Source organism: Liolophura sinensis, unplaced genomic scaffold, assembly GCF_032854445.1.
Source record: "Liolophura sinensis isolate JHLJ2023 unplaced genomic scaffold, CUHK_Ljap_v2 scaffold_39, whole genome shotgun sequence".
NCBI classification, from domain to species: Eukaryota; Metazoa; Mollusca; class Polyplacophora; order Chitonida; family Chitonidae; genus Liolophura; species Liolophura sinensis.
The window spans coordinates 54,226-79,322 of NW_027017978.1; the positions used below are offsets into that span (position 1 = coordinate 54,226).

The 25,097-nt window shown below is 38.2% G+C and overlaps 1 protein-coding gene across 1 annotated transcript in view; it reads left to right on the forward strand.

The window, feature by feature from the left end:
- The window catches only part of LOC135481395 (calponin homology domain-containing protein DDB_G0272472-like), a 93,483-nt gene that overhangs the window by 18,746 nt on the left and 49,640 nt on the right, over positions 1 to 25,097 (forward strand). The window contains exons 3-6 of the mRNA XM_064761225.1: positions 7,821 to 7,913; positions 9,062 to 9,182; positions 9,616 to 9,798; positions 20,554 to 20,676. Coding sequence (XP_064617295.1) covers positions 7,851 to 7,913; positions 9,062 to 9,182; positions 9,616 to 9,798; positions 20,554 to 20,676 — 490 coding nt within the window. The 5' untranslated portion in view covers positions 7,821 to 7,850. The remainder of the gene's footprint in view (positions 1 to 7,820; positions 7,914 to 9,061; positions 9,183 to 9,615; positions 9,799 to 20,553; positions 20,677 to 25,097) is intronic.

A 25,097-nucleotide genomic window follows, 5' to 3' on the forward strand; every position in this document is an offset into this window, starting at 1 on the left:
ACTTCAGTGCACGAATGCTGTATGATGTGTAAAGTGGGACCAGAAAAAATTGTTGGTTTTGACAGGGTGGCATTCTGTACTTCAGTGCACGAATGCTGTATGATGTGTAAAGTGGGACCAGAAAAAATTGTTGGTTTTGACAGGGTGGCATTCTGTACTTCAGTGCACGAATGCTGTATAATACATGTATATTCAGGTGGCAGCATACATATATTGTGCACATTTCAACTTCACTTTAATAATAATAACTACTTCTTTCATATTCAGATGCTGTGAATTTGTTGTAAACATCTTTTCAATGATTTATTTATTCTCCTGTTTTTGCTTTTGTTCCCTCCATGGTTTATTTGATGATAGATGAGAAATGGCTGTTATTTTGGGGAAAGTACTTTTAAAATGCGTAGATAATGATCAAGCCATTAAGAAATTATTTGTAAAGTGGATGTAGCAAACCTTAAAAAAAATTTTGGAAACTTTGTTTCCTTTCACCAGGCTTGATATGCATTTTTTAGAGGGCATATGTGCAATATTCCATATACATGGTTGCCTTAGAAGAGCATCATGGTAGTGTGGTTTCAGTGAAGTGGGTGGTAAAACATGTCCCAGTTAAGTGCATGCCAGACAAAGATTCGGAAGTGTGTTCACTTGCATAGGAAGTAGTCACTTGATGGTAACTTCCCTATGCTCAGTATAACTGTCTCTTGGGTTAATATTAAGCATAAGGCCACTGAGGCCTTTATGAATGGGCCACTATTTGCCCCATGTGTTGTCGCTGCAGGCTCCAATTTAAAACTCACAAGGCTATCATTGTAGTATGCCCTGGCCACTAACCTTATTTTAGCAGTGGTAATGAAGGTTAAATGAATTTGCAGTTTGTTAATGTTTACAAATCAGAGGTGATATTATTGTGTTGACATAGTTTGCGTTTCAGTTGGTGTTGTTCAAGTAAACAATGCGTGCTTATTTTCTATGCTTACTTATGAGTAAAATATGCCTGGTGCACTAATTGTGTTTATATTTCGTGCATTTTGGTATGATTTGCCCATCCCTGTTTTTTATTACTGACATGATGTAGTATTTGGAAGAGTGATGCTCTGATAGTTGATGATAATGGCCGGCCTTATGTAAACTTAGCTTACAATACTTGGTGTAAATGTGATGAATGAAGGGCATTAACAGTTCCTTGTTTTGTTGTCACCATTGCACACATGTATACACAGAATTAAACCTGCATTGTTTGCATAGTTTTAATTCATTCAGGTAATATGAATTATTGTCTGAGCTTTATCGAAAACTGAAGTCACTAGTGCTCTCTATTAAAGGTTTGGGACTTGTAGCATGATAGCTCATCTGAAAAGTAATACATACATGTGCATTTCACGGAATTTTGAATATTAAGATTGTAACAATGGAGTATTGTACTGTTAATAATGGTAACCCCACTTTTGTAATTACTGTGTAGAGAGAGCCAGGACTTATTTGAATGGGATTACGATTATGTCTGAATGTGGTTATGACAATGGCATCACCTGTGAACTGTCTAAGACCCCTTGTAAGATTGTGTATAGGACCTGTTATGTCCCCTTGCCTATATGCAATAGTTGTCTAGCTGTCTGAAACCCAGATTTAGCAGCATTCCAGAGCCGAGGTGGCTGCTGGCTGTTTTACTGGGGACTGAATGTTGTCTGGGGGTACAGGGGAACTGACACACATACCACAGTGTGGCAGACTTTGATGACACAAGTTCCCATATCCCGTTAGCTCACAGTTAGGTAATAATGTTGCCTATTGTGCTACTGCCTTTGTGATAAGAATCACCGCTGAGGGTTGAAATCATCCTCGCTCAGATTTGACCTATGTGGTTACATGCTTAATATCCGCTATCTGTTCAGTTGTCACAAATCTGGTGTACACTCAATGAGCTACGTGGTAGTAATCCCCATAAAGATTTGTCAAATTGATCTCTTTTGTAAGGCATGATTTATACTTGTTTCCAGAGGAGGCTTTGATTTAACTAAAATATGTCTTTGTTCTTTCAGCAAGTTTGTGATAAATCACACAAAATGCAACTTAATTTGTATAATCTGTGTATTATAAAAGCAGATAACACCAATATCAGAGAGTTTTTAAATAGACTGAATCATAAACCGCCTGGCATACATAACATAACACAACACAACACAAGGATACAAGTGATAAACGGTTTGATCACTTCTCATAGAGCCACTTTGTTTGTGAAAACTATTTTATTTCTTTTCCTTGTAAGACTTCATTTGTCTTTCCCTTGAAACACTTCATTTCTCTTTTCCTTGAACCACTTCATTCCTCTTTCCCTTGAACCACTTCATGATCCTCTAATTCCTTGAACCACTTTTGATCCTCTGTTGTGTTGAATCACTTCATGATCCTCTAATTCCTTGAACCACTTCATGATCCTCTAATTTCTTGAACCACTTCATGATCCTCTAATTCTTTGAACCACTTCATTCATCTTTCCCTTGATACACTTTATTTCTCTTTTCTTTGAATCACTTTATTCCTCTTTCCCTTGAACCACTTCATGATCCTCTAATTCCTTGAAACACTTCATGATCCTCTATTTTGTTGCACCACTTAATGACCCTCTAATTCCTTGAACCACTTCATGATCCTCTGATTCCTTGAACCACTTCATGATCCTCTATTTCCTTGGACCACTTCATGATCCTCTAATTCCTTGAACCATTTTGTGCTCCTCCTTTTCCTTGGACCACGACAGAGATGAGAGCGCTTTCATCCTTGAATCACTTTGTGGATGAGAACTGTTTGATCACTCCTTCATGAACCACTTTTTTTTGTGAGAATTTAAACTTTTTAATCACTTTCCTTTGAATTACTTTATTGATGAGAGCTAGTTGTTTAATCACTTGTCTGATATCCATTGATTAGAACTGTTCCATCAGTTTCCTTTAAACCATCTTGTGGATGAGAACAGTTTAATCATTTGGACAACAGCTACATTGCGGGCAACGTTGTTTTAACTTTTTCCCTGTGTCTCATGATTTCAGATGATATCTGATCGTGTACATGTGCAGCGTCGTATTCAGTAAGAATCATTTGTAGGTGAATTTCCAATGTGTGCATGTTGATCCTTTTTGTAGCATACAGTAATGAATTTACGATGTGTATCTTTAGGTTTGTTGCATACAGTAATGAATTTACAGTGTGTATCTTTAGGTTTGTTGCATACAGTAATGAATTCACGGTGTGTAACTACAGGTTTGTAGCATACAGTAATGAATTTACAGTGTGTATCTTTAGGTTTGTTGCATACAGTAATGAATTTACAATGTGTCGTTAGGTTTGTAGCATACATTGATGAATTTATGATGTGTTGTTAGGTTTGTAGCAGACAGTAATGAATTTACAGTGAGTATCTTTAGGTTTGTAGCAGACAGTAATGAATTTACAATGTGTCGTTAGGTTTGTAGCATACATTTATGAATTTACAGTGTGTATCTTTAGGCTTGTGGCATACAGTAATGAATTTACGATGTGTATCGTTAGGTTTGTAGCAGACAGTAATGAATTTGCAGTGTGTATCATTAGGTTTGTAGCATACAGTAATGACTTTACAGTGTGTATCTTTAGGTTTGTAGCATACAGTAATGAATTTACAGGGTGTATCTTTAGGTTTGTAGCATACAGTAATGAATTTACAGTGTGTATCTTTAGGTTTGTAGCATACAGTAATGAATTTACAGTGTGTATCTTTAGGTTTGTAGCATACAGTAATGAATTTACAGTGTGTATCTTTAGGTTTGCAGCACAGATGCCCTTATTGTGTATCATAAACAGGCGTTTGGTACAAGTTTAAGTGGGTGTGGGGGGCAGACTAGGTGACTGTCGGTCTTTCTTCTGGGGTGCCAGTCCAGGACAAGAGCCCTCTGTTTCCCCTAGTAGCATATCACAGCTGTGATAACATGAGGGGTTACCCACACTTGGTAATGATATTCACAAATGGACCATCATAACTGTGATGTAATCTGTCAAACTAAATGTCAGAGACGGATACATGTTTAATTCGGGCCAAGTTATGATCTGTATGAAATGTAAAACTGTGATATGTATGTAGTGATGTGTTTAATGTGTGTATATCAAGTAGCAGAATGTAAATGATACAAGTAGAAGAAAGTGAAGCTGAATTCATTAAGGACTTTACATACTACATACAGTAACTACACATTTCAGAGATAAACTTATTACATGTATTCAGTCAGCTGCTCTTGTCAGTTTGAGCGCTTTGTGTCTTTATCAACTGAATTCACCTTTGTCTTTGCTGATTTTGTATTAATGATTGTTAGGAAAGTGTTAAGACTGCATAGTTAAGATGTTTTTTTTCTTCAGTGGCAAGGATTCATTGAATGTGGGTTCAAGCCCAGCTTCTGATTGTGAGTCCTTGGTATTCACTGCCGCCACTTTTCATGTGGGTGCAGTAAGTGGTACTTGTACACAGCACTTGTACACTTATTTGGTGGATCTTGAATGAAGTTAGATGAAGATCATTTCTATTATGGTATGCACATGGAGTTTGGTTGTTGAAAATCTGTGGTATATTTTGAAAGTTTGTACTTACACATGTACTTGCCAAAGTCTGGTATTTTAGCATGCCAGTTTTCACCATCCATAAAGTTGACCAGGTTACAAATTCTTCAGTATGGCCCAGGACAGAAGTCAAATAAATCAATGAATTAAATGTCTGCTTTCTCCTATAAAGCCCTGCACAACTCTCGTTAGGTTACCACTCACACCATAGCTGGCACTTTTAACTTTGACATATATTGACATTTTGATCTCAACTTGTATAAAATGTCAAAAATGTCTGAGAGAATGTTGACATAGTGTCGGTCAGCGTTCACTGTTTGTGTGACTAACAAGCTGTGAGGGCTGTTACATAAGTACAGTACATTGTGATTTAGCTCTATTTAATGTATATACGTGATACATGATGTGGAATGACGTGATACAGTTTTACGCCTCATTGCTGACACTAACACTTAACATGGGTAGTTTGCCTGACATATTTTCTGCTCCAGTGTATATTTACATGTACAAGTAGTATGAGATGTTTGAAGAGAACTTTGTTCGGAGTTCACACTTGTCGTAATTCTCATTTCAGCCAGGACTGTTTGGTTCGTTTAATTTGTGCAGACTTCATTTATTGCGGTACTCAAACCAGTAGCATTATGACTGAAGTGTTTGATTGCTCAAGAAGAAACTTTCGTAAGGGCTGTCTGAACTAGCTCTTATAAAGGCACTTATCCCGTAATTCAGTAGCACATGTAATGCTGGAATACCAGACTACTCCATGTTGCCTGCTTGAACACTGCCAGGCTGGCATGTTACATGAAAATATGTGTGAGCTGGCAGCAAAAAGTAGCAGTGGGAATGAAATTATTATTATCATTTGATTAATTAGAAGTAGATTATGCCATGTCACGCCTCGCTGTGATGAGGTGTTTTTACTTGCACACAACTATGGTACAGGTATGTAATGGAGGTACAGCTTTATGTATAGTGTCATCGCTTAATGATATGCATATATATACATGTATGCATGATATGCACAAGTTAACAAGTTGTGAGTTAGGCACATATGGTGAACAGCTCCAGATTTGCACTTCATGTATGTACATGTACTTTCAGAAATTTATGCAAGTAGAAAGTGCACGTAAGGTCATACATTGATAATGAATGCTGTATTTGGCCTAAATTTTCCTGTGGAGATCGCATTTTTAGAGGCAAATAAAGGTAATAAAAGTTTTGGTGCTGAAACTTAAATTTTTCCAGTAGGATGTCATTCTACCTTACAAACAAACCTCAGAACACCAAAATTCTAAGCTCAACAGAACTCTGTGAATCAAGCAAAATGAGTAACTTAGTAAAGGACAAAATTTTATGTTTGATACAGGGTGTACAAGCATGTACAAAATTTTCACACGTTGGGATGTGTCTGTCAGAATCTTTAGTTAATCATGCATTAGGATGTAGGAGTACATGATGTACATGTAGATAGGGTACCCCCCAGCCCCTGACCTGGTAAACCCTGTGACTGATGTTATCCCAGGGAACTGAAGCTAGTCTGGGAACAGTTCTGTCAGAAATGGACCAGCTAAATACCTGTAATTGGCGTCCTAATTATGACCAGGCGTCCCCTGACTGATAACCTGCCAGCAGCAAACTTGGGCTGCACATTTGGTGCAGTCGCCACTTTCGGCGTGTAATCAGCCCTAATCAAGAATTTGTGAACATAATAATTATTAAAGTGGACAGGGTTTCTAGTACATGTACATGTAAGTATAAACCCCTTGTTTTATACACTATCTCACCATCAGTGTTATACACAGCCAGAGATCCAGTACTGTAATTCATCAACCTTAATTTGCATATTCAAGCATATTCTTAAGGCATTATTCCTTGTACACTGGTAAAGTGATACTTTTTTTTGGAAAACCCTGAAACTGACCAACCCACCCAATGTATTTTTGTCTCCAAAATTAAAAATGTGCATAAATGGTGCCGAAAGTTGCGCTTTCAAGTTCTGAAAGGTTAAAGAATTAGGGTAGTAGCCATCAAACAAAATGCATCTTACCGTAGAACCAGTAGATTTCCTATCTGCGATGTAAATCCATGAAGAGGATGTTTTTAATGAAGCTCCAAAATGAGGATCTGGAAGCATAATGTGCTTGTTACCACAGTTTATTCAAGATTTGGCATTGGGAAGATCTGAATTGTTTAAAGACGAATAGTCTTCATTATTAAGGCCTTGCTTTACATATTTAAAATGTAGAACAAGATAAGACTTGTCTTGTTGCCTTTACATCTTCAGAAGTCCTTAACGTTCTCTCTATGTATGTTAGGTTCTGTGTTTGGAAGGGCAGCAGTTGTATACTTTGGGAGATACCATGGAGCCAGATAGGCGCAAATGTATGCCGCAGGATAAAATGGATTTTAATACATGTACATGCAATTAGGATTATGTTGGCTGTCCAAAGATTTGTTAAAAAGAAGATTAAATGCATTGTTCAAAGGAATTAAAATAAAAGACCTTTACAGGTAAACTACATTACCTTATGACCTCAAAGTCTGCAATTTTTTCTTACTTTAAGTTTAATGCAGGATTAAATGGACATTTCTTGTAGTTTAAACTTGTTCATGTACAGGTTTCTAATTTATATTGGGATTGTCGCTAGTGGCATATAATTGAATACATTGACATCAGTTCATACTCCTTCTTTGAAACACCAATTAAATAGTATAAAGTGATTAATGAGTTGGAGTGCACATGCACTGTGATGTTATTTGTCCGTGAGTGTCGTCATGTACATGTTTATTTTCCTTTCTCATCAGCCTCTGGAATCAGCATACTTGTAGGTTTAATATTTAGCAGTGAATGCTGATTGAACTTGTTTACTCAAAGCAATGTTTACATACAGTTAACTGTTACACACCTAAATACAGAGTACATATAATGTATGTTGGAGCATGTAGACTGATGTGACTTGGTTATGGGTGTAAAGACAAAGGTGGAATGTATTATTTATGAGCAGATACTTGCAGTTGTACTGTACATCATGTATTCTTATCTCAAGACGGTCACTCTAACTTGGGCAGCCTGTTAACTTGATTTTGTCTGTGAGTGTGATTCGGTGTTGAAAGGAAGGAACGGTTGCCATAGATCAGGAAGATAGGGCCTGGTATTAAATCACTGCCTAAGATCAATACTGGGACATTTTACTGCTTTTGGTTTTGTATTATATTTCCTTGTTTGCTGCTTACAGGTTGATGTGGTCAGAATGTCTTAGAGTACGATGGACAACGCGAGATTGTACAAGGTGACGGATCTCACGACTCGGCCGGCTAAGGTGACACCTGTATGTACATGTATCACAACATTTCCCCTGATCAGAAAGGCGTTCATATACTTAAGGACTGCATGCATGCTTTGTTGTGTTTTGTCATTCGCGACCTGACATACCTGTTTTCTCGCAGTCTAATGTTTGTTGAAGACTTGGTCTTTCACCAATATGGTTTGCCCATCTGCAAGTCACATGTGGGAAAGTTTGTCAGGAACTTGCCAAAGGTGGGTAGGCTTTCCAGGGTACCCCCGTTCCCTTAACAGATGAAGTTGACTGCTATGGTATAAGAGAAAATTCTAGAGTAGACATGTAGTGTTAGATAATGATAATCAGTCAGTCAATCAGTCAAGATACACATGCAGTTGGCTGTTTAATCTCATGTAACTATAGGTGTTAAACATCGATGTACTTGTACATTTTCTTGTAAGCAGTTTTGTTTTGTTGAATCAGTATAGTGAAGACTTGTCTCAAATTATGGCTTATGTTCTGAGAAAGAATATTTTCAAAATTATATACATGTACCATAAAGCTGAATGGATTTGCATCAGTTTGACATTTTCTTAATACCCTGTTTTTGCAATGCACCTAGATACCTATACTTAATGTTTATTAAGTCTTGATTGCATTTGGAAAAGGCTTGGTTATTGGAAAAAGTTGCTCTAGATATGTACAAGTAATTTTATAATAGATCAAACACAGGTGAAAGTCTACAGATGAAACACCACACTGCCTACATATAAGTCACTACAGGTACTGAGTGCTCATATGGTTACCTCTGTGTACGTAAATGTACATATATAGGTAGCTGAAGGACAATGTTGCCATTATTTAATTAAAGGGGAAAGATTTATGCCCATATCAAATTGCTAGGCTCATAAATTGTGGGTGGCCTGAAGCTGGTTTTAATAATAATTATTAACAACAGATTTGAGTCCTGGCTGACATTGTATATGAACACTTGTCTGCCTGTTGGGTTTATTACGTGTACTTGTATATGTCTTGGAATGTGGGAATGAAGGAATATTTGAATGACTAATGTTTGAATGATTTAGTGATTGAGATTTCAGTGATATGCAACACAATTTCATTGATTCAAGTGTATGACCACACAAGCATGGTTATTAGTCATTAAATTTGTACATGGTGTGATGGCTGTGTTGTAGGATCAGCTGGAGGTGACCGAGTCTGGGAATGCTGTCAAGGTTCACTCCGATGTGCCTCACCTGGTTAGCCTGGGTAGTGGGCGCCTCAGTACAGCTGTCACCCTACACCCTTTGCCTGAAGGTGAGTAGTCTTATCTTATACACACATTTGTGTTGATTAACCAAAAGTATGTAACAATGTTGCCAAATACAATCATTCAGTATGAAAATGTCCTGCTATTTATCATGTTATGTAGAAATTTCAAGTGGGCACAACTGGAGTCAGAATAATGTAGGGACCAATCAGATTGAGTTATCTCCCTTTCAACAAATGACAGTTTTGGTGATTGTGTACATACAGCAAATGCAAATAGTTTTAAACTTCAATTAAGCTGCTATTGAACTATTATTTGTGCAAATACTCAATTATGTACATGTGCATATGTAAGTAGGGACAAATATAGCATGAATAAATGATAGTTCAGTTATGATACATTTGCTGATATCAGTAGAACTGGATTCTATTTGAGAATTTCTCATATCTGATTATTAACCGCATTCTTTTCCCATTGCAGGGTGCACCACCATTGGCACAAACCAGTCCAGCAGCCCTCAGGATATTGTGGTGCAGGGGACTGGGGTACAAGCCAACCACTGCTCCATAGAAAACCGGCATGGTGTCATCACACTCCACCCGCTGGCGAAGCCTTGTGCTGTGGATGGTTTGCTCATTGAGAAACCCACCAGGCTGGCTCAAGGTAAGCACATCACCATGTCTGTAGGCAGGAATTGGCTTCCGCTCTGGTGCTGCAATCAAAACACCTTTACCTGTTTATGGTCATGATACATGGAAGCAGTTGAGTGTATGTTCAGTGTTGAGGCTTGAGTGTAGCAGCTGTTCCAGCTCAAGGGCTGTTTCATACTCTGTCTTAGATGATGGCTGGTGCATACACCTGTAATCAGTTGATTTAGGACAGGTAAGTTGATTTTGGACAGATAAGTTTAAAAAGTGGACCTGTTCAAAGGCAGTGTGCGTGTATGCGTGTGAACATAGCCATTTTCATTGATCATTAGGTTAGGAATATTCATGATCTTCAGTGAATCTCAATTACATTTTTGTAATTTGATCACCACATTTACTGATATAGGGTGTAGTATTACGATTTACAGGTATTGTGTGCAAATGCAGAAAGAGAGAGAGAAAAAGATGTACTCCTTATCAACATCATAAGTATTTCTTGGCAAGCAGTACTGTGTAATCACGCCTCATTTGTTGTGGTCGTGCTATATGACACGGGTAAATTCAGGCAGAATTTATAATTGTCTTTGATCTCTTCTCCAGGTGTATACTACCTGGTATTTATAAGTATAACAACTGTATAGTGGTAGTATGAATGGAGGATGCAGGGTCAATTAATTTGACCACCCAAGAGTAGTATAAGCTAAATGGATTATTTGGTGCCGTGTTCCTATATTATCAAAAGAGGGAAAAAATTAACTTACACATATAGTTTCACTGTTTGGACTTCTGCAGGGTGGTGATATGGATATGGCTTTCTTTGTAGTACTAAATGAGACTTTGTATGTATACAGAGAAAATGTAATTGTATATCTGCGGCTGTGTTTATCTATCAGTTTCACTAAACATCCTGTGTTTATGAGAACAAGTCGGGGACACAAAGATAAATAAGTTGGGAACATGATTTTGTGCACAGATAGCATGGCCATAAGGATGTCTATCTACCTCATTTTCTGCGATGGTAAGAAGATGTATGGCTAGTACTTTCTCCCTCCCAGGTGAGATGGTGTTAAGAGGTAGAACCCATTGTGTTCTGATGTATGGGGGGTAAGGAGTGGAAAACAAGATGTTAACATCTTAGTCACTGGCTTAGTCAGCGTCAGGCTATTGACAGAAATGGTCCACTGCGCTGTCAGCTTTAAAAAGCTTTAACTAACCTTGTTTAACAATGTTACCCAGTAATTGTGTGTTGTTGCCCAATTTTTTTATTAGAATATGGCAAACTTTCTTCACTGCGCAAAAATACAGATATTGTGGATTCTCTTCTTTGGCGTAATGATTCAATTCAGTAAGGTTACCTTGGGTTCAAAATGTGTAGTGCATCTGTATAATTGATTTCAGAGGGATTTTATTCTCTCTTCTGGGTGCAATGTTTTGTTATGATAAGCACTGAGTTTCGTACATATTTAAGATATATGGGTGAACTGCCTTTATTACTATGTCTACTGAACTATAGTTTAAAGCGTGAAGGCCAGGACATCATCATGTATGTAGAATGCATGCAGAGACATGTAGGTAAAGAGGATGCTGTACATGTAGCTTATCTCTGTAAGTCTGATGTATCGGCCTGATACAACCAGATAGCTTTACCTTCGTGGATATTTATAGAAGGTCCCCATCTGCTGTATGCCATAATGGCTGCAATAAGTTGGATCTTTTTTCCTCTCCCCCCCTACCTCCACCGCACAGCACCAGGGTCTGAGGGGAAGTAATCAGTTAAAGTTGTGGCGTCTGCACCTCAGGCTGTTAGTGAAGCAGAAAGTAGACCAGGGTTTTCATTGCACATACCCTGCCCAGCCCCATCAGCTGTTGACCTTTGACCTCCATGCAGTTAACTGCAGTTGCTCAACTTAGAGCCATGTGTCTAGTGTTCACTATTGTCTGACTGTGTAATCTATATATATGCACATGTAGCTTGCATTTTTTTGTTGGCATGTATCTTTTGCACTCTATAACTAAGGCTGTTCTCCCCTCTAAACTTATCATAAGACTTTTTTTTTTTAAGTAATAGACATGCTATGAAAAGCTACATCTCTAATCTCACCTTAAGCATTGTAGATAAATGACAGCTTACCTAATTCAGCTGGGTCAAGTGAGGTCAAGTTTCGCATCCCTAAGTGACATGAATTTTGTTTTTTTGTATTACAAGCGAGTTGACACTAAATAAAACTAAGCATTATTTTTATACCCTCTTTCTACATTGAAAAAAAGATCCATTCTGTCGCTAAAGCAAAGATGTAAATTGGTGTGGCCTTATTCAGTGTTAATTGTCTTTTTATATGAAAATAGAAAATAGGCATAATTCTGAACCCATCAACCCCATCACAACCCCCATCACACCCCCATCACAACCCCCATCAACCCCCATCACAACCCCCATCTCAACCCCCATCAACCCCATCACAACCCCCATCACACCCCCCCATCACAACCCCCATCAACCCCCATCACAACCCCCATCTCCCTTGCTGAACATTTGTTGTACACATTGAACTCTGTTGCCACATACATTTTGTGCTTGTACTTTTTGAAGCATCCCCTCCCTGAGTTTAGTGGGGATGCTATTTTCAACTTTTCTGTCTATCAGCCTGTCATTCCATCCGACCCGACAGTGGTTTCATCTTGGTGTCTCCATATCAAACAAGTAAGCAGATGTATGACTTAATTGTGCACTGAACACATATTATATTTTATCTCTAACAATTTTTAGTTTTATTTATATTGGTGACTAAGGTATCTAGATAATGCATTTGTGTCCTGATAAAAAATTCAATCAGTTTGAAGGCTAACTGCTCACACTCTCTGCAAAGAGGCATCTGCATAGCAACTGCCCATTTACATGTTTTGAAATTTGACATTTTATAGTGATAAATGATCTGCTACCCTAATTTTCTTCTTAGAATTTGCTGATGGTTCAGAAAATGATAGCTAACATAGTGAAGTATTTTCATGACAGTTTGAGGGAATGAGGCGTTGTCTGTGGTTATCAGCGATCAGATCTTGACAGGAACCATCTTATGGTCATGCTATCCAGGGGCAGATATACGGCAATGGCCAGCTGGCTAAATCCCATATGACTGTCAGTTATAACTTTAATTGACCATTCATTTCTGACAAATACCCTGTGGTCCTCAAAGCGTGGCAACATCTGGTAACCATTAAAGGGAAATAACCCAGTGTATGGTGCTGGAAATAGATTGTGCACGTCCAGCTGTGTGTCAGTCAGGCACTATATCAGGTGAGGTTTCAGGTATAGTCTTATTGAAATAGAGGTTCTGCTGCTCTTCCTAGAAATGAAATGTTCAATTTTAGACAACGCTTCACCTTTTGCGTTTAGTTAATTATTTATCAACAGAAGCGAGGAAAAGTCATAATACATGTGTTTTGTTTGTTACTTTTCTAGTGTTTTGCAACTTTAGACGAATTGTTACTTATTACTGCTGATCTCATTGGGTCTAAATATAGATATTTCAGATAGTATGGCAAATAACGCATATGAATGTGATCATTTGTAGTGCGACATGAGTGAAGTTTTTGATGTACAGTTTATGTAATGTTTATGTATACAATGTTGATTTGGCAAGACTGACCCAGTCGTCCAACAATTTCACATAATTTAGTCTTATCAAAAGAGATAATGTGTTTAAATCAGTTTGTAGACTTTCTTCAACTGTTCCACAGTGGGTGTATGTTATATATGGTACTTTGTATCTCTAAAAATATTTTCTGTGCCAGTTGATACAGGTATCAAAGTGATAGCAGGCTTATTTCTCCTGGGTTTTCATTTTTGAATTGTTGGTAAATAATTCATAGCTTTAAATTATCAACTGCCATGTTTTTGAATCTTGAATACTGTATTTGTTTTTTGACCTAAAAATTTATTAAAAATGTCTAGTTTTATAAGCATTTAATGGTCCTGGAATATTACTTTTTTGCACTAATTCACACAGTTTTACTTTATGAGGTCATTTTACCATCCTAACAAACTTCAAAACACCTTTCTAAGTTAAATAAGAACTCTTGGAATGAGACGAAATGATTAACCTAGCCAGGAATGAAATTTTAGGTCCTTTACATTACAGTCATTTGTGTCATACTCAGCACATTTACACTTCACCACGGTCAGCAGTACTGTAGCAGCGTCTGCTTTACAGTCATTTGTGTCATACTTTGCACTTCTTCATACTCAGCACATTTACACTTTACCACCGTCAGCAGTACTGTAGCAGCTGCTGCTCTTCAGTGTGCAGTGAACCCAAATCTTCACCAAACTAAACTCTTGACTTGTGTCTGTTATTCCTCCACTCAGTTTGTTTAAAACTGTCACCCACAGGAAATCTTAAATTACACCTGGGTTTCACATCCTACTTCTGTGTAGAATGCACAGTTTACTTTGAAATTAATCTGAACGTGTACCCTCCACAAAGTAACTGTGGGCTTTTTGTAATCAGCTCAGCATATGTTCATCATGCTGTAGTATGAAAGGGATCCGTGTGCTGTGGGGTTTTTTTTTGCATGTAAGGAGCATTTCCCGCTTAGGTCAAGAGTGAACAGTTGTTAGCTTATAAATTATGGATCTATATTTCAAGCAGTGATGTGCATTTATTATTAACACTTTGGTTTTTTGGTTTAATTTAAAAGTGTCCAAGGGCTTGCCTCTGTGTTTCACTAATATAACTGTAGAATTGTCCCTCTCTGAACATACGTGTATTTTGCAGGATATTGTGTCTCTGTCTTGGGTTAGGTTGGATAGCGAAGCATGTACATGTATATTCACATAGAATAAGACTGTTCTTTTCGTTAGGCAAAGCTGAGCTGGACGTTCTTACTGCAAACGCCCCGCTTCGGTCAAATGGACTTACACACGGACGATTTCACTGAAAAAAACTTCTCAAACCTTACCTTATTTTTACTATCTTCGGGCAGATGATGGGCGGTGAAAATTTTACCCAACATTCTGTTTACAGGGCATGCATTTCTTAAAGGAGAACCCCCAACACCTTTTCATGATAATTGTTCCCTAGACCACAATATCTTTGCTATGTTAGTATTTAACATATGGGTGTGGCCGATTCACCCTGCCTGAAGTTTCGAAAAAAAAAATCCATACATGGTGGACATTAGTTTGGTTTGCCCAATTCAAAAGGTTAAACGGCTAGATTACTGTTGAAAGATGGTTTACCGATGCCGGTTTTGACATGTTTACGGTTTGTTCGTATCAGGGAATCAGAGAATAGCAAATATAAGGTAGGGTTTGAGGCCTTTTTTTTATAGTGAAATTGTTCTCATGGAAGTTCATGAATTCATGGAAGCTGGTCGTTATGGTAGGATGTCCAGCCCTAGCTTTGGGCTACCTATCTGTGTGTGTATTATGCTTTTGCACAAAAAACGTGTGTGATAGTCTGACTGAGTTCTGTGTCTGGCGCAGATTTTTTTCTTTATAAGTAGATTTGTAGTTGTAAATACCTGCAATTTGGCGTGGGAGGAGAAGTTGGTACACTGCTAGGGTTTACAACATGCTATATTACATGTCCTTCTTAAGTGGCCTCTTCTGTGTGTTTGCCTGATATCTGTCTTTGATGATTGTTTTGATATTAAACCGAGACAAGAAGAGTCTCTGAAGGCTCCCCAGTCAGTTTTATCTGCCTGTGTTTATTCATCACAAATATAGTGCTGAGACAGATACATGAAACTGTAATGACTAGTATGTCAAGAGACTGCAGGGTGATATAAGCTATTGTATTTGCATGTATATATGTGGACATAGACATAATTACCTGTAGTCTCCTGTATATATAGTTAAGAGGAGAGTATTTGGTGTATGACACTGTTATACTTAAGGCATGTTTGTCTAACATGCAAAGAAGCACAATAATACACTAAAAGTAAGCTCCTCAAATGTATTGTTGGTTTGCTTGTTTTCTTTACACCCCTGCCCTGAAATGTATATGATGTTTGCAGGACACCAGATTTTGTGATGTGGTGCTTATTTATGGAATGAAACCTTGAGTATTTAACAGTTACAAAGTAGACGAGAAACAGAAAGACTGGCATCCGACAGAAGACTTAAGTTTAACATTGGTCGTCTGTGGCCGGAGGTAATTGGTTTGTGGGTGGGGAAACACTTTACTGAAATACTCTACCACATGTGATCTGCATCATTATTCATTCGTGCATAGTCCATATTCTAATCCACTTTTATTTCTGAATCATCTGATATGGTTGATGTTGACATTCCAGTGACTAAGTAACCATTACTGGTCCACTTTACTCGTGTTTTCCCTATCTCTGAGTACAAAATCGGACAGTAGTAAACCTTATTTGTTACTACCTTTGGAGGAAGGACAGATCTAATAACCAGCCGGAAGAGTTTCCACCATCATATTGGTCAGGATGGTATAGTACCAGGTCTCTGAGGGCTGAACATATAGTGTTAAGGTTATCTGTTCTGCTAGATATGATTCAGGCCCTGTTGATTCTAATATTGTCCATACTGATGCTGATGGTATCTGTTCAGCGGTCATTAAATGAGAAACCAGAGCTGGATGAAGTGTGCCGTCATCTGTTATCAATCAGAGGCGCTGTATGTGGGCGACTTTGGCCTCAGACCCTAGTGGAAACAGGTGACTTCTAATTGAATTTCATCCTGCAGAAAATTCAGGAAAATTGTCTAAGTCGCTGGCCACATCAGTGCTAATGAACATAGTTTTCTGTGCTGCTTGTCCCGAAGCATTTCAATGTTCATCACACCTCCCACTGCTCCATGGCTCCAGGTTACCGCCTCTCTCACTCTAGATGGACAAAAAGCTGAAAGGTAAGGTATATTTATTCGCCTTTTTTTTTTTTGGTCTCATTTTCTGCAGTTTTGTGCCATTCTCTGGTCTTGTCACTCAACAGCTCTGCAGCTCCTGGAATAACCTAGACCCAGCTATGTGGCTTCTGACAGCTAGTCTTACTCCTGGGGTAATACCACAGAAGTTTTCCCTAGGGCTTTTGCCCCTACCCTACCACTCAGTAGTCACCAGTACTGTCTGCTGTGTTAGCAGACCTGATTCAGGGCCAATCCTCTTTATACTTGATGTTTGGATGATCAAGACTAGCTGACTCTGTGAACAGCCCTTGATATTCTAAACAAAACTCTGTTACATGGGGAAAAGCTGAGAATTGTTTACACTATGTGATGAGAGCAAAATCCCCCCAGGTTTGGTACTGTGGATTCAGTTTGAGAATAGATACCGGGAGAAACCAGTGAATGTATAGGATGTGAACACCGATACAAGGGCCAGCTGGCTTCTGGGGCCTGACTCGCCAGTTTACAGGACAGAACCAGAAAACCTGTGTCTGTTGTGTTAAGGACAATCCATGTAAGGTTTGACAGCGTCTCCATGCCTGTTTATTCACATGAGAACAGTATTATGAGCAAACAGTGACATTGGTAAGTTACCGCTTTTTACAGTGCCGATAGGTCTACTGATGACATAATTGAACCTGACCTAAGTTAAGTGACTACATGAGTATGTTTATGAGTAAAAGAGACATTATCTTGATCGGTTCCCCATTCCCCCTCATGTTAATGTGCTGGGTATGACCAGCCACTCTGGAGCTAAGGAGGTATTAATCTTCATCTTGGATGTGCATATCTGGCGTATGTAGTGAAATGCTGGTTGTACTGGCCTGTGGAGCTCTGTGCTGAAATCTTTTGCCATGAAGCTTAATGGTTTTTTTTGTTTTTTTTTTAAGGATCCACATTTGTGTGTTTGTCTGTGACTAGAAGGATACCTCATATTCATGTACTTGTAGCATAGTCATCCAGGTTGTAGAAGTTAATTTTGACATGAAATACTGTAGTTTATGTGACAAGCTGAAACTCACTAGGACTGCATATGCCCAACTCATTGGTAGTAATGGTTTACACCAATAATTTATAGACATTCAGATTTTCGAGCTCTAATACAGTGTGAGTAAATTTGACAGGGATAATCATTGTATAAGAAAGCTTTCTCTCATTAGGTATGCCTTGGATTTAATGTGTACTTTCAACATAACATGGCCTAGACAGTAATGTATTCATGTTAGTATAGGAGAAGCTGATTTGAATTGGAAGAAGGTGTATTGGACACATAGATCCAGTGTAGGTTTTTTGTTTTTGTGTGTGTGATTTCTGCATCTATAAGTACATGTATGTTTAATACAGTATTTGGTTTTATGTAGTTTTGGAGAAAGGAAGTATCATTCATGTTTATGTATTATTAGCCTGGTCACCAAGGCACCTTATGTTTCCTGATCATGGTTTGAATGTGAAGCATATATCAACTTGACATTAAATGCCTTTTGATCTATACAAAGAGATTAAACCAGTTTTGTCTTGTTTCTTTTGACAAGACTTCCACTGCTTTTATGTGGGACATTATGATAATTTTCCTGGTTTGATGATGGTTTAAGTACTGTGCACAATGTCACCTTTGTTTGTGAGGGACCCAGTGCACCATTCTGGGATTTATGACTAACTCTAACTTGACTTTGGTGTCACTGCTAACATAGCAGAACACTGGCTGATAATGTACAGAGCAGTGTTGTGCAATGGCACACTGTCTGTGATAGCATTCTATAGACATATGGGCAAGACCCTGTTTTAGCTGCCTCTCCTGTCCAGTAACAAGGAGAGAATTATTTTGTGCTGCCAGGGGCTGATCCCCGCCCGTGAAGTATGGTACAGAGACTGTATCCTGGTGATCATGTAATCATTAGAACAGGGTGGGCCTAATGTACAGTTCTTGGGAGATGATTTATGGCTGAATCTTGTGTCCATTCTGCGAAGATTTCTCTGGTCGGCTGTCTTAGGATTTATAAGATCTGTTCCATTCGTATCTAGTTTACAGGCTTTTAGTAGACACTTGAAGCTCAGGTTTTAATGGTTTCTTGGTTGTGTGGGTTAAATGTGTAGCTAGTCCACACACACACTTCATCACTGGTCGAGACAGGTGAGACCAGTGCGTCAGCACTTTAGGGAAGGAGTTCTGCTGTTGTGTGGGAGTTCTGCTGTAGTAGGGAAGGAGTTCTGCTGTTGTGTGGGAGTTCAGCTGTTGTGTGGAAGGAGTTCTGCTGTTGTGCGGGAGTTCTGCTGTTGTGCGGGAGTTCTGCTGTAGTAGGGAAGGAGTTCTGCTGTTGTGTGGGAGTTCTGCTGTAGTATGGAAGGAGTTCTGCTGTAGTGTGGAAGGAGTTATGCTGTTTTGTGGGAGTTCTGCTGTAGTATGGAAGGAGTTCTGCTGTTGTGTGGGTGTGTTGCTGTAGTGTGGAAGGAGTTCTGCTGTTGTGTGGGAGTTCTGCTGTAGTGTGGAAGGAGTTCTGCTGTTTTGAGCAATTGATTGATTTTTTATTCACCAATATACCATATATAATTTCATACAGATGTATATCGATATATTACAATAGTGGCAGGAATAAAGCTCCACAGAGCTTGCTCTATCCCACCGTGATTATTAATAATGGTGAGGGTAGTGGCGAATCATATAGTGCAGATGACACATGACTGTTATTTTTTTTTATCTCCACAGAAATATGACAAAACTGAATGCATGTGCATGATCCATATATGCTACTGAATGAAGACTACATGATAAGCATCTGTTGGAAGAATTAAGATTTTAGTTTTGATTTAAGCAGAAATGTAGAAGTCAGACTGCTGATTTATGTTGATAATTGATTCCATTCCCAAGGCGTGCATACTTTAAATGAGTAGTATGAAAAGTTACTTCTGTAGAGTGGCCTATTTAAATTAAGAGATCTTCCATGGTTGTTGCAGTGGTGTACATCAGTTTGTGGAATGAGATAGGTATTAAAGGTAGTTGGGATTAGTTCTGGATGGTGGAAGAATTTATGGGTAAGAATAAGAATTTAGAATTTGTTAAGTTCTGATAATGGCAGGATTTCTAGTTGTCAAAATATTGGGGCTTTGTTCTCTAAGCATTTGAAAGAGAAGAAAGGAATTTTGTTGTGGTGTGGCAGGAGTTCTGATGTTGTGTGGCATGAGTTTTGTTGTGGTGTGGCATGAGTTTTGTTGTGGTGTTGCAGGAGTTCTGATGTTGTGTGGCAGAAGTTTTGTTGTGGTATGGCAGTAGTTCTATTGTAGTGTGGCAGGAGTTTTGTGATGTGGCAGGAGTTCTGTTGTAGTGTGGCAAGAGTTTTGATATTGTGTGGCAGAAGTTCTATTGTAGTGTGGCAGGAGTGTTGTTGTGGTGTGGCAGGAGTTCTGATGTGTGACAGGAGTTCTATTTTAGTGTGGCAGGAGTTTTGTTGTGGTGTAGTAGTAGTTTTGCTGTAGTATGACGAGAGTTCTGATGTACTGTGTGATACGAGTTTGATTTGGTTTCATGTGTTGATAGGTAAATGTGTATTCCGTTTATTATTTCATTGGGGGATAATTATGATTATAGACATTGAAATCATTGGATTGGAGTTGTCTGAATGGAACCAGGAAAGGATGCTCGTAACAGCCTGACCATGGTAGTTTCCAGGTTTAATGATATATAGTAATCCTGACTTTTTATTCGAGGTGTTGATTTTATTTGTTTGTGGCAGTGTATTTAATTATACAGGATTTGAACATATTTTTAAACTTCATGTTATATTATCCATGTATGGATACTTATGTTCTTACTTGTGTTGTTCACCTGACATTAATACCTAGCTAAGATGTTCTAATTATCTTTTGCAGGCTCTATGATTTGCATTGGACGTTCCAATTACTTTCGCTTTAATCATCCTCAAGAAGCTCGGAAAATCAAAGATGCGATGCCCAACTGTCGGATATCTGTGGCTCCGCTCACATTCCTGCAGGGTGAGTAGATGGTCTCCACCTGGGAACAATCTGGTTGGGGTTTACCTGATTTCTGTGAGAATGGAGCAGTGTACATCTGTGTAGAGTTTTACCTAAGCTTCCTCAGCCCTTGGTGTCCTGTAATGATTCTAACAGTGCCCTTCTTCTAGGCAGTTGTGAGAATAGCTGTTACGTGATAAGGCATGGTAAAATGAATGGTTAGGGAACATGGACATATATTGGATACACTAGGATTTGTATGCATTGACAATAAGTAACTGTAATTCTGATTGAATCCAGGTGAGCTCATGGTAGGGCACAATCTGTCTTTAACAATAACTTTGTGAGTAAGCACTGTGTACACATGGGGAAATTAACTTCCTTGAAACTGTCGTGTTCTGCAGTGTTGGGGTTTATCTTCAACACCCATCTGCTTAACATAAAACCCAATAAATCATTTTGATCGTTGCACTTTACATCTGTTTTGTGCTTATGCTATAGGGAGTAGTACTTGTTGATACATGTTATTGTAGATAATATGCCTGTTTATATGACCAGTGACGAATAGGAAATTGTTTATTTCGATGACTCAGTGATGATCAGATGTACGTGTGAACCTAAGCTGAGCAATGACGCAAAACTTTGATGTGTGAATTGCCACTCTTTACCAGTTTTGTAAGTTTTTGTCGCTGGGTACTGTGGAAGTTTAATTGATTTCATTATCGGGTTGAGGGAGAAAATGGTATGATTGCGATCAAATTCACCGAAATGATCAATTCACCGAAACAGTACATTTTCATGATGAATATCAAATGACAGGCCCTTTCATACTACAACCTGTTTCCTGTGTGAGACCAAATCTGTATGAAATAACACTACACACATGCCCAAGGTATAAACCAGATTTGATGAACGTGTCTCTCTTTTTATCTAATCTGGATCTGGAGTCCAATTTAGTTATGTTGTGACCACAGCGTACGTGTATTTATGGCATAAAGTGCCTTCAGGGGTATTTAGGGTACACAGGTGAAGACTTGTTACTTCAGCTGTTAGTTACACTGACCTTGCTTGACGTCACACAGTCTTGTATAAAAACAGGGCACGGCTAGGATTATTTGTCTGAGCAGAGTGCTAGATGTAACATGTAGCTGCCTGACTGAGGTAGGATTTCTGTCTGACCAGAAACACATTGTCTATCAGATCACTACCTGCACTACGGTGTACTTATAGCCTGTTTGGAAAGATCTCTTGGATCTCTACCAAGAAGATTACTTGTCTATCACCTATAATGTGTCTCTACCTTATAATGTTTGTCAAATAAGTGAGCAAAATCCTTACATACATACTTACATATACAATTGACGATATTGTCATGTGAAAAGTTGTTAAGTATGACATAAAACCCCAAGCATACATACAGTGAACACAGTTCATGTAAAATCAGTTCATCTTCATTTTAATCTGGTGAAGTATGCACAGTCTTGTAACATTTGCAAGAAGTTTTATCTTGTACTATTTTTAGGAAGACTCACAAGATGTCACTAAATATTATATATACTGGAGGACAAAATAGTTATCCTTTAAATTTTAAGTTTCAGTTGCTGAAAAGTAAATCTGTATTTTGGCCTAATAAGCAGGGTGAACATTTCAGCTGGGTATATTAGGTCTGTGTTTCTGTACCAAGTGACAAGAACCAGATTTGAACTCTTGGCCTCTTTGTCTGGAGACTACTTGAGCTTAACTGTAGCTCTGTTATTTGTTGGTCAGATGTTGACCCCAGTTCAGTGTTGCAGCCTGACTGCTCTTTCTTCCTTCTCCACTCCTTATACATTAGTCTCTTGGCTTCTGTATTATATTCCCCAGTCATCAGTAAATACCTCCTTGTGGCAAGTTGGCAGCTCTTCTGGGTACTACCTCTTATCTTGACCCTTAGTTGAGAAGTAAGAGGGTATTTAGAGGGGTACCTAAGTGCCACACTGATTAGAGGCTTGTAGAAGTTGGTCAGTACGTACTTACTCACCTTAACAAAGGTGTGTGTTGGACATTGACCTTCATAATTAACTGTTATCATCTCTTTGATTTCTGACCTGTTTTAAAACCACAGAGGTAAAGCTAGAAAGGGTGCTGCTTCAGTAAATTTAAATGGGAAAAGGAGTCTAAAAGACATACACGTAATAAGCCTGGAACATTGCAGGTATAATAGGGGGGAACAAACAGATACAAATCTCTCTTTTCTTCTAAACACCAAAAACCCCGACAATGGAATAAATTGCCTCACAATCTGCATGTCTATATTTGATTATACAAAAACCCCTCAAACTATACTCTCTTGAAATTGTGGCATGGTCTATTTTTTTTTTTAAATTTCTGACATTTGTATGGTAACATTTTTTGATTTTTACCCTTTCATATTTTTCAAACAGGGATTAATGAACAAAATATAGTAAAGTACAAATAAATACATGTACGTCCTTGAAATACTGGGCATATATACTTAATAATTTTGTACCTTTATTTTATACGGGAATCTCGTATATTTTCATAAACATCTTTCAAAACTATTTACCTTTATTATTCACAGGCAGTAGAGGACAGTGTGAATGTTTTGACAGTATTAACTTTTTGTATTTCAATAGAACGTTACTAGTTTCTATAATATTTAACTGTTGCAGGTACATGTAAAGGAGGTGGTTGAAGATCAATGACTATAACTAGACCAGTCAACATGTACACATACATGTGTGCTCTGCTAATTAACTTGTATGGCACACTGTATTTGTGGAAGTAAATGTTACCTTTATACCCATCCTTCAAACTTCAATACGAATATGTGCGGGTCATAAGGTGCATGTGTCATTGTAGGTCCTGGGTTGCATGTAGGTGTAGGGTATTCAACAAATACAATGAACAACATACTCTGTCAGGTATATGTTACCTGTAATAAAGGTCAGATACATGCATTCTGTGAACTGCTACAGTTGTGACGTACATGTTATGATTGACTAATGGTTTATTAGAGTCTTCCAGCTGTGATAATTAATTACATGTGACATTAATTACATGTGACATGTTTCAGTCTTCTCAACATTCCTTCGTTTGGTTGGATAATTTCTGTTTAACCATAATATTATGTGAACATGCATATATGCCTTGTTACATATGGGTTATGTTCTTGTCACAAGGTGCTAGGAGATTGTGGAATGGTTGTGTCTGTTTGTCTCCATACTGGATGCCAAGACCTACTTGTACAGGCCCAATACCTTCTGTCATCCACATCTAATATTTTTGATCCAGAAAGTGATAGTTTCTCTTCCTAAGTCACTGCCATGCTTTGTGTATTTCGATTGGTTCACACCTTCCACATTTTATTTACTGCACAGGTTTGTGGGCGATTTATAGAATGACTGGTCAGGTTAGATTTAAATGAGATTCAGCGATGTAAATCACCTGAGTACATCAGTCATCACACCTAATTATAGTCAGGTATGCTGAACACACATTCTGTATCACCTGTGGCTCGCCAGGGCTCGGGGGGGAATTGGTAAAATACATTCAGCTTTAAATCCCTTGCTTTTCTTATGTCCCACAGCTGTTTCATGAACAGTGTACATATATATTTACTTTAGTTACTTAAATGTAAATGTAGGTAATTTCTTTACGTGTCTTTGCTTACTTACATGTTGGTGCATATCTAGGCAAATTTACCTAGCTTTGATAAACTCATATGTGGATGGATAAGTATATTCTTGATTAATATTTGTTTGCATGTAATCAACAGTAATAATTGGAATATGTTTTACCTGTAAATTCCTGTGATTTCAGTTATTGAAATTCATATAAGGTTTATTAATGGTGTGGATGTGTACAGGTAAATAGTATATCTGAATTGAATATTTATGTGAGTTAAATTACAGACAGGTACTTGTCCCTTTCTTGACATTTAGAAATGGTAGCTTGAAACCATCATTATATGAAATAGGAGACCCACTTGTGCTCAGTGCTGGAGTTGTAGCTGCTTTCTGTTTTACCAGCAAATTTTTCTTGATTCAGTTTTACATACTGTAGAGGCTGGATGTCATCAAGGAAATGAAGGGGTGTGAAATGGTCATTTAGAGGATAGGGCCGAAACATAACTATTCCTCTCAATTATTTTCTGGGATGACCCACATTGTGAAATCAATCCCTCAAGTGACCCTGTTTTTTTCAGGGCCTACATTCTTCAGATAATCTCATTTGAAGCTGAGTGTAGTTGTGTGAGGCGTATTTACCTAGGATTTGGGGAGTGTTACCTGGCACTCACCCAGCATAGTACCGCTCACCTCTCACCCTCCTGTTCAGTTTTATTAAGTTTCCAGCTGATTTCCTGTTTATAGGAAATGAGGAAATCTGTTCTTATGTTGCCGAGAATCGTTTTACCTGAATATTGGGTGAAATTTGTCTGA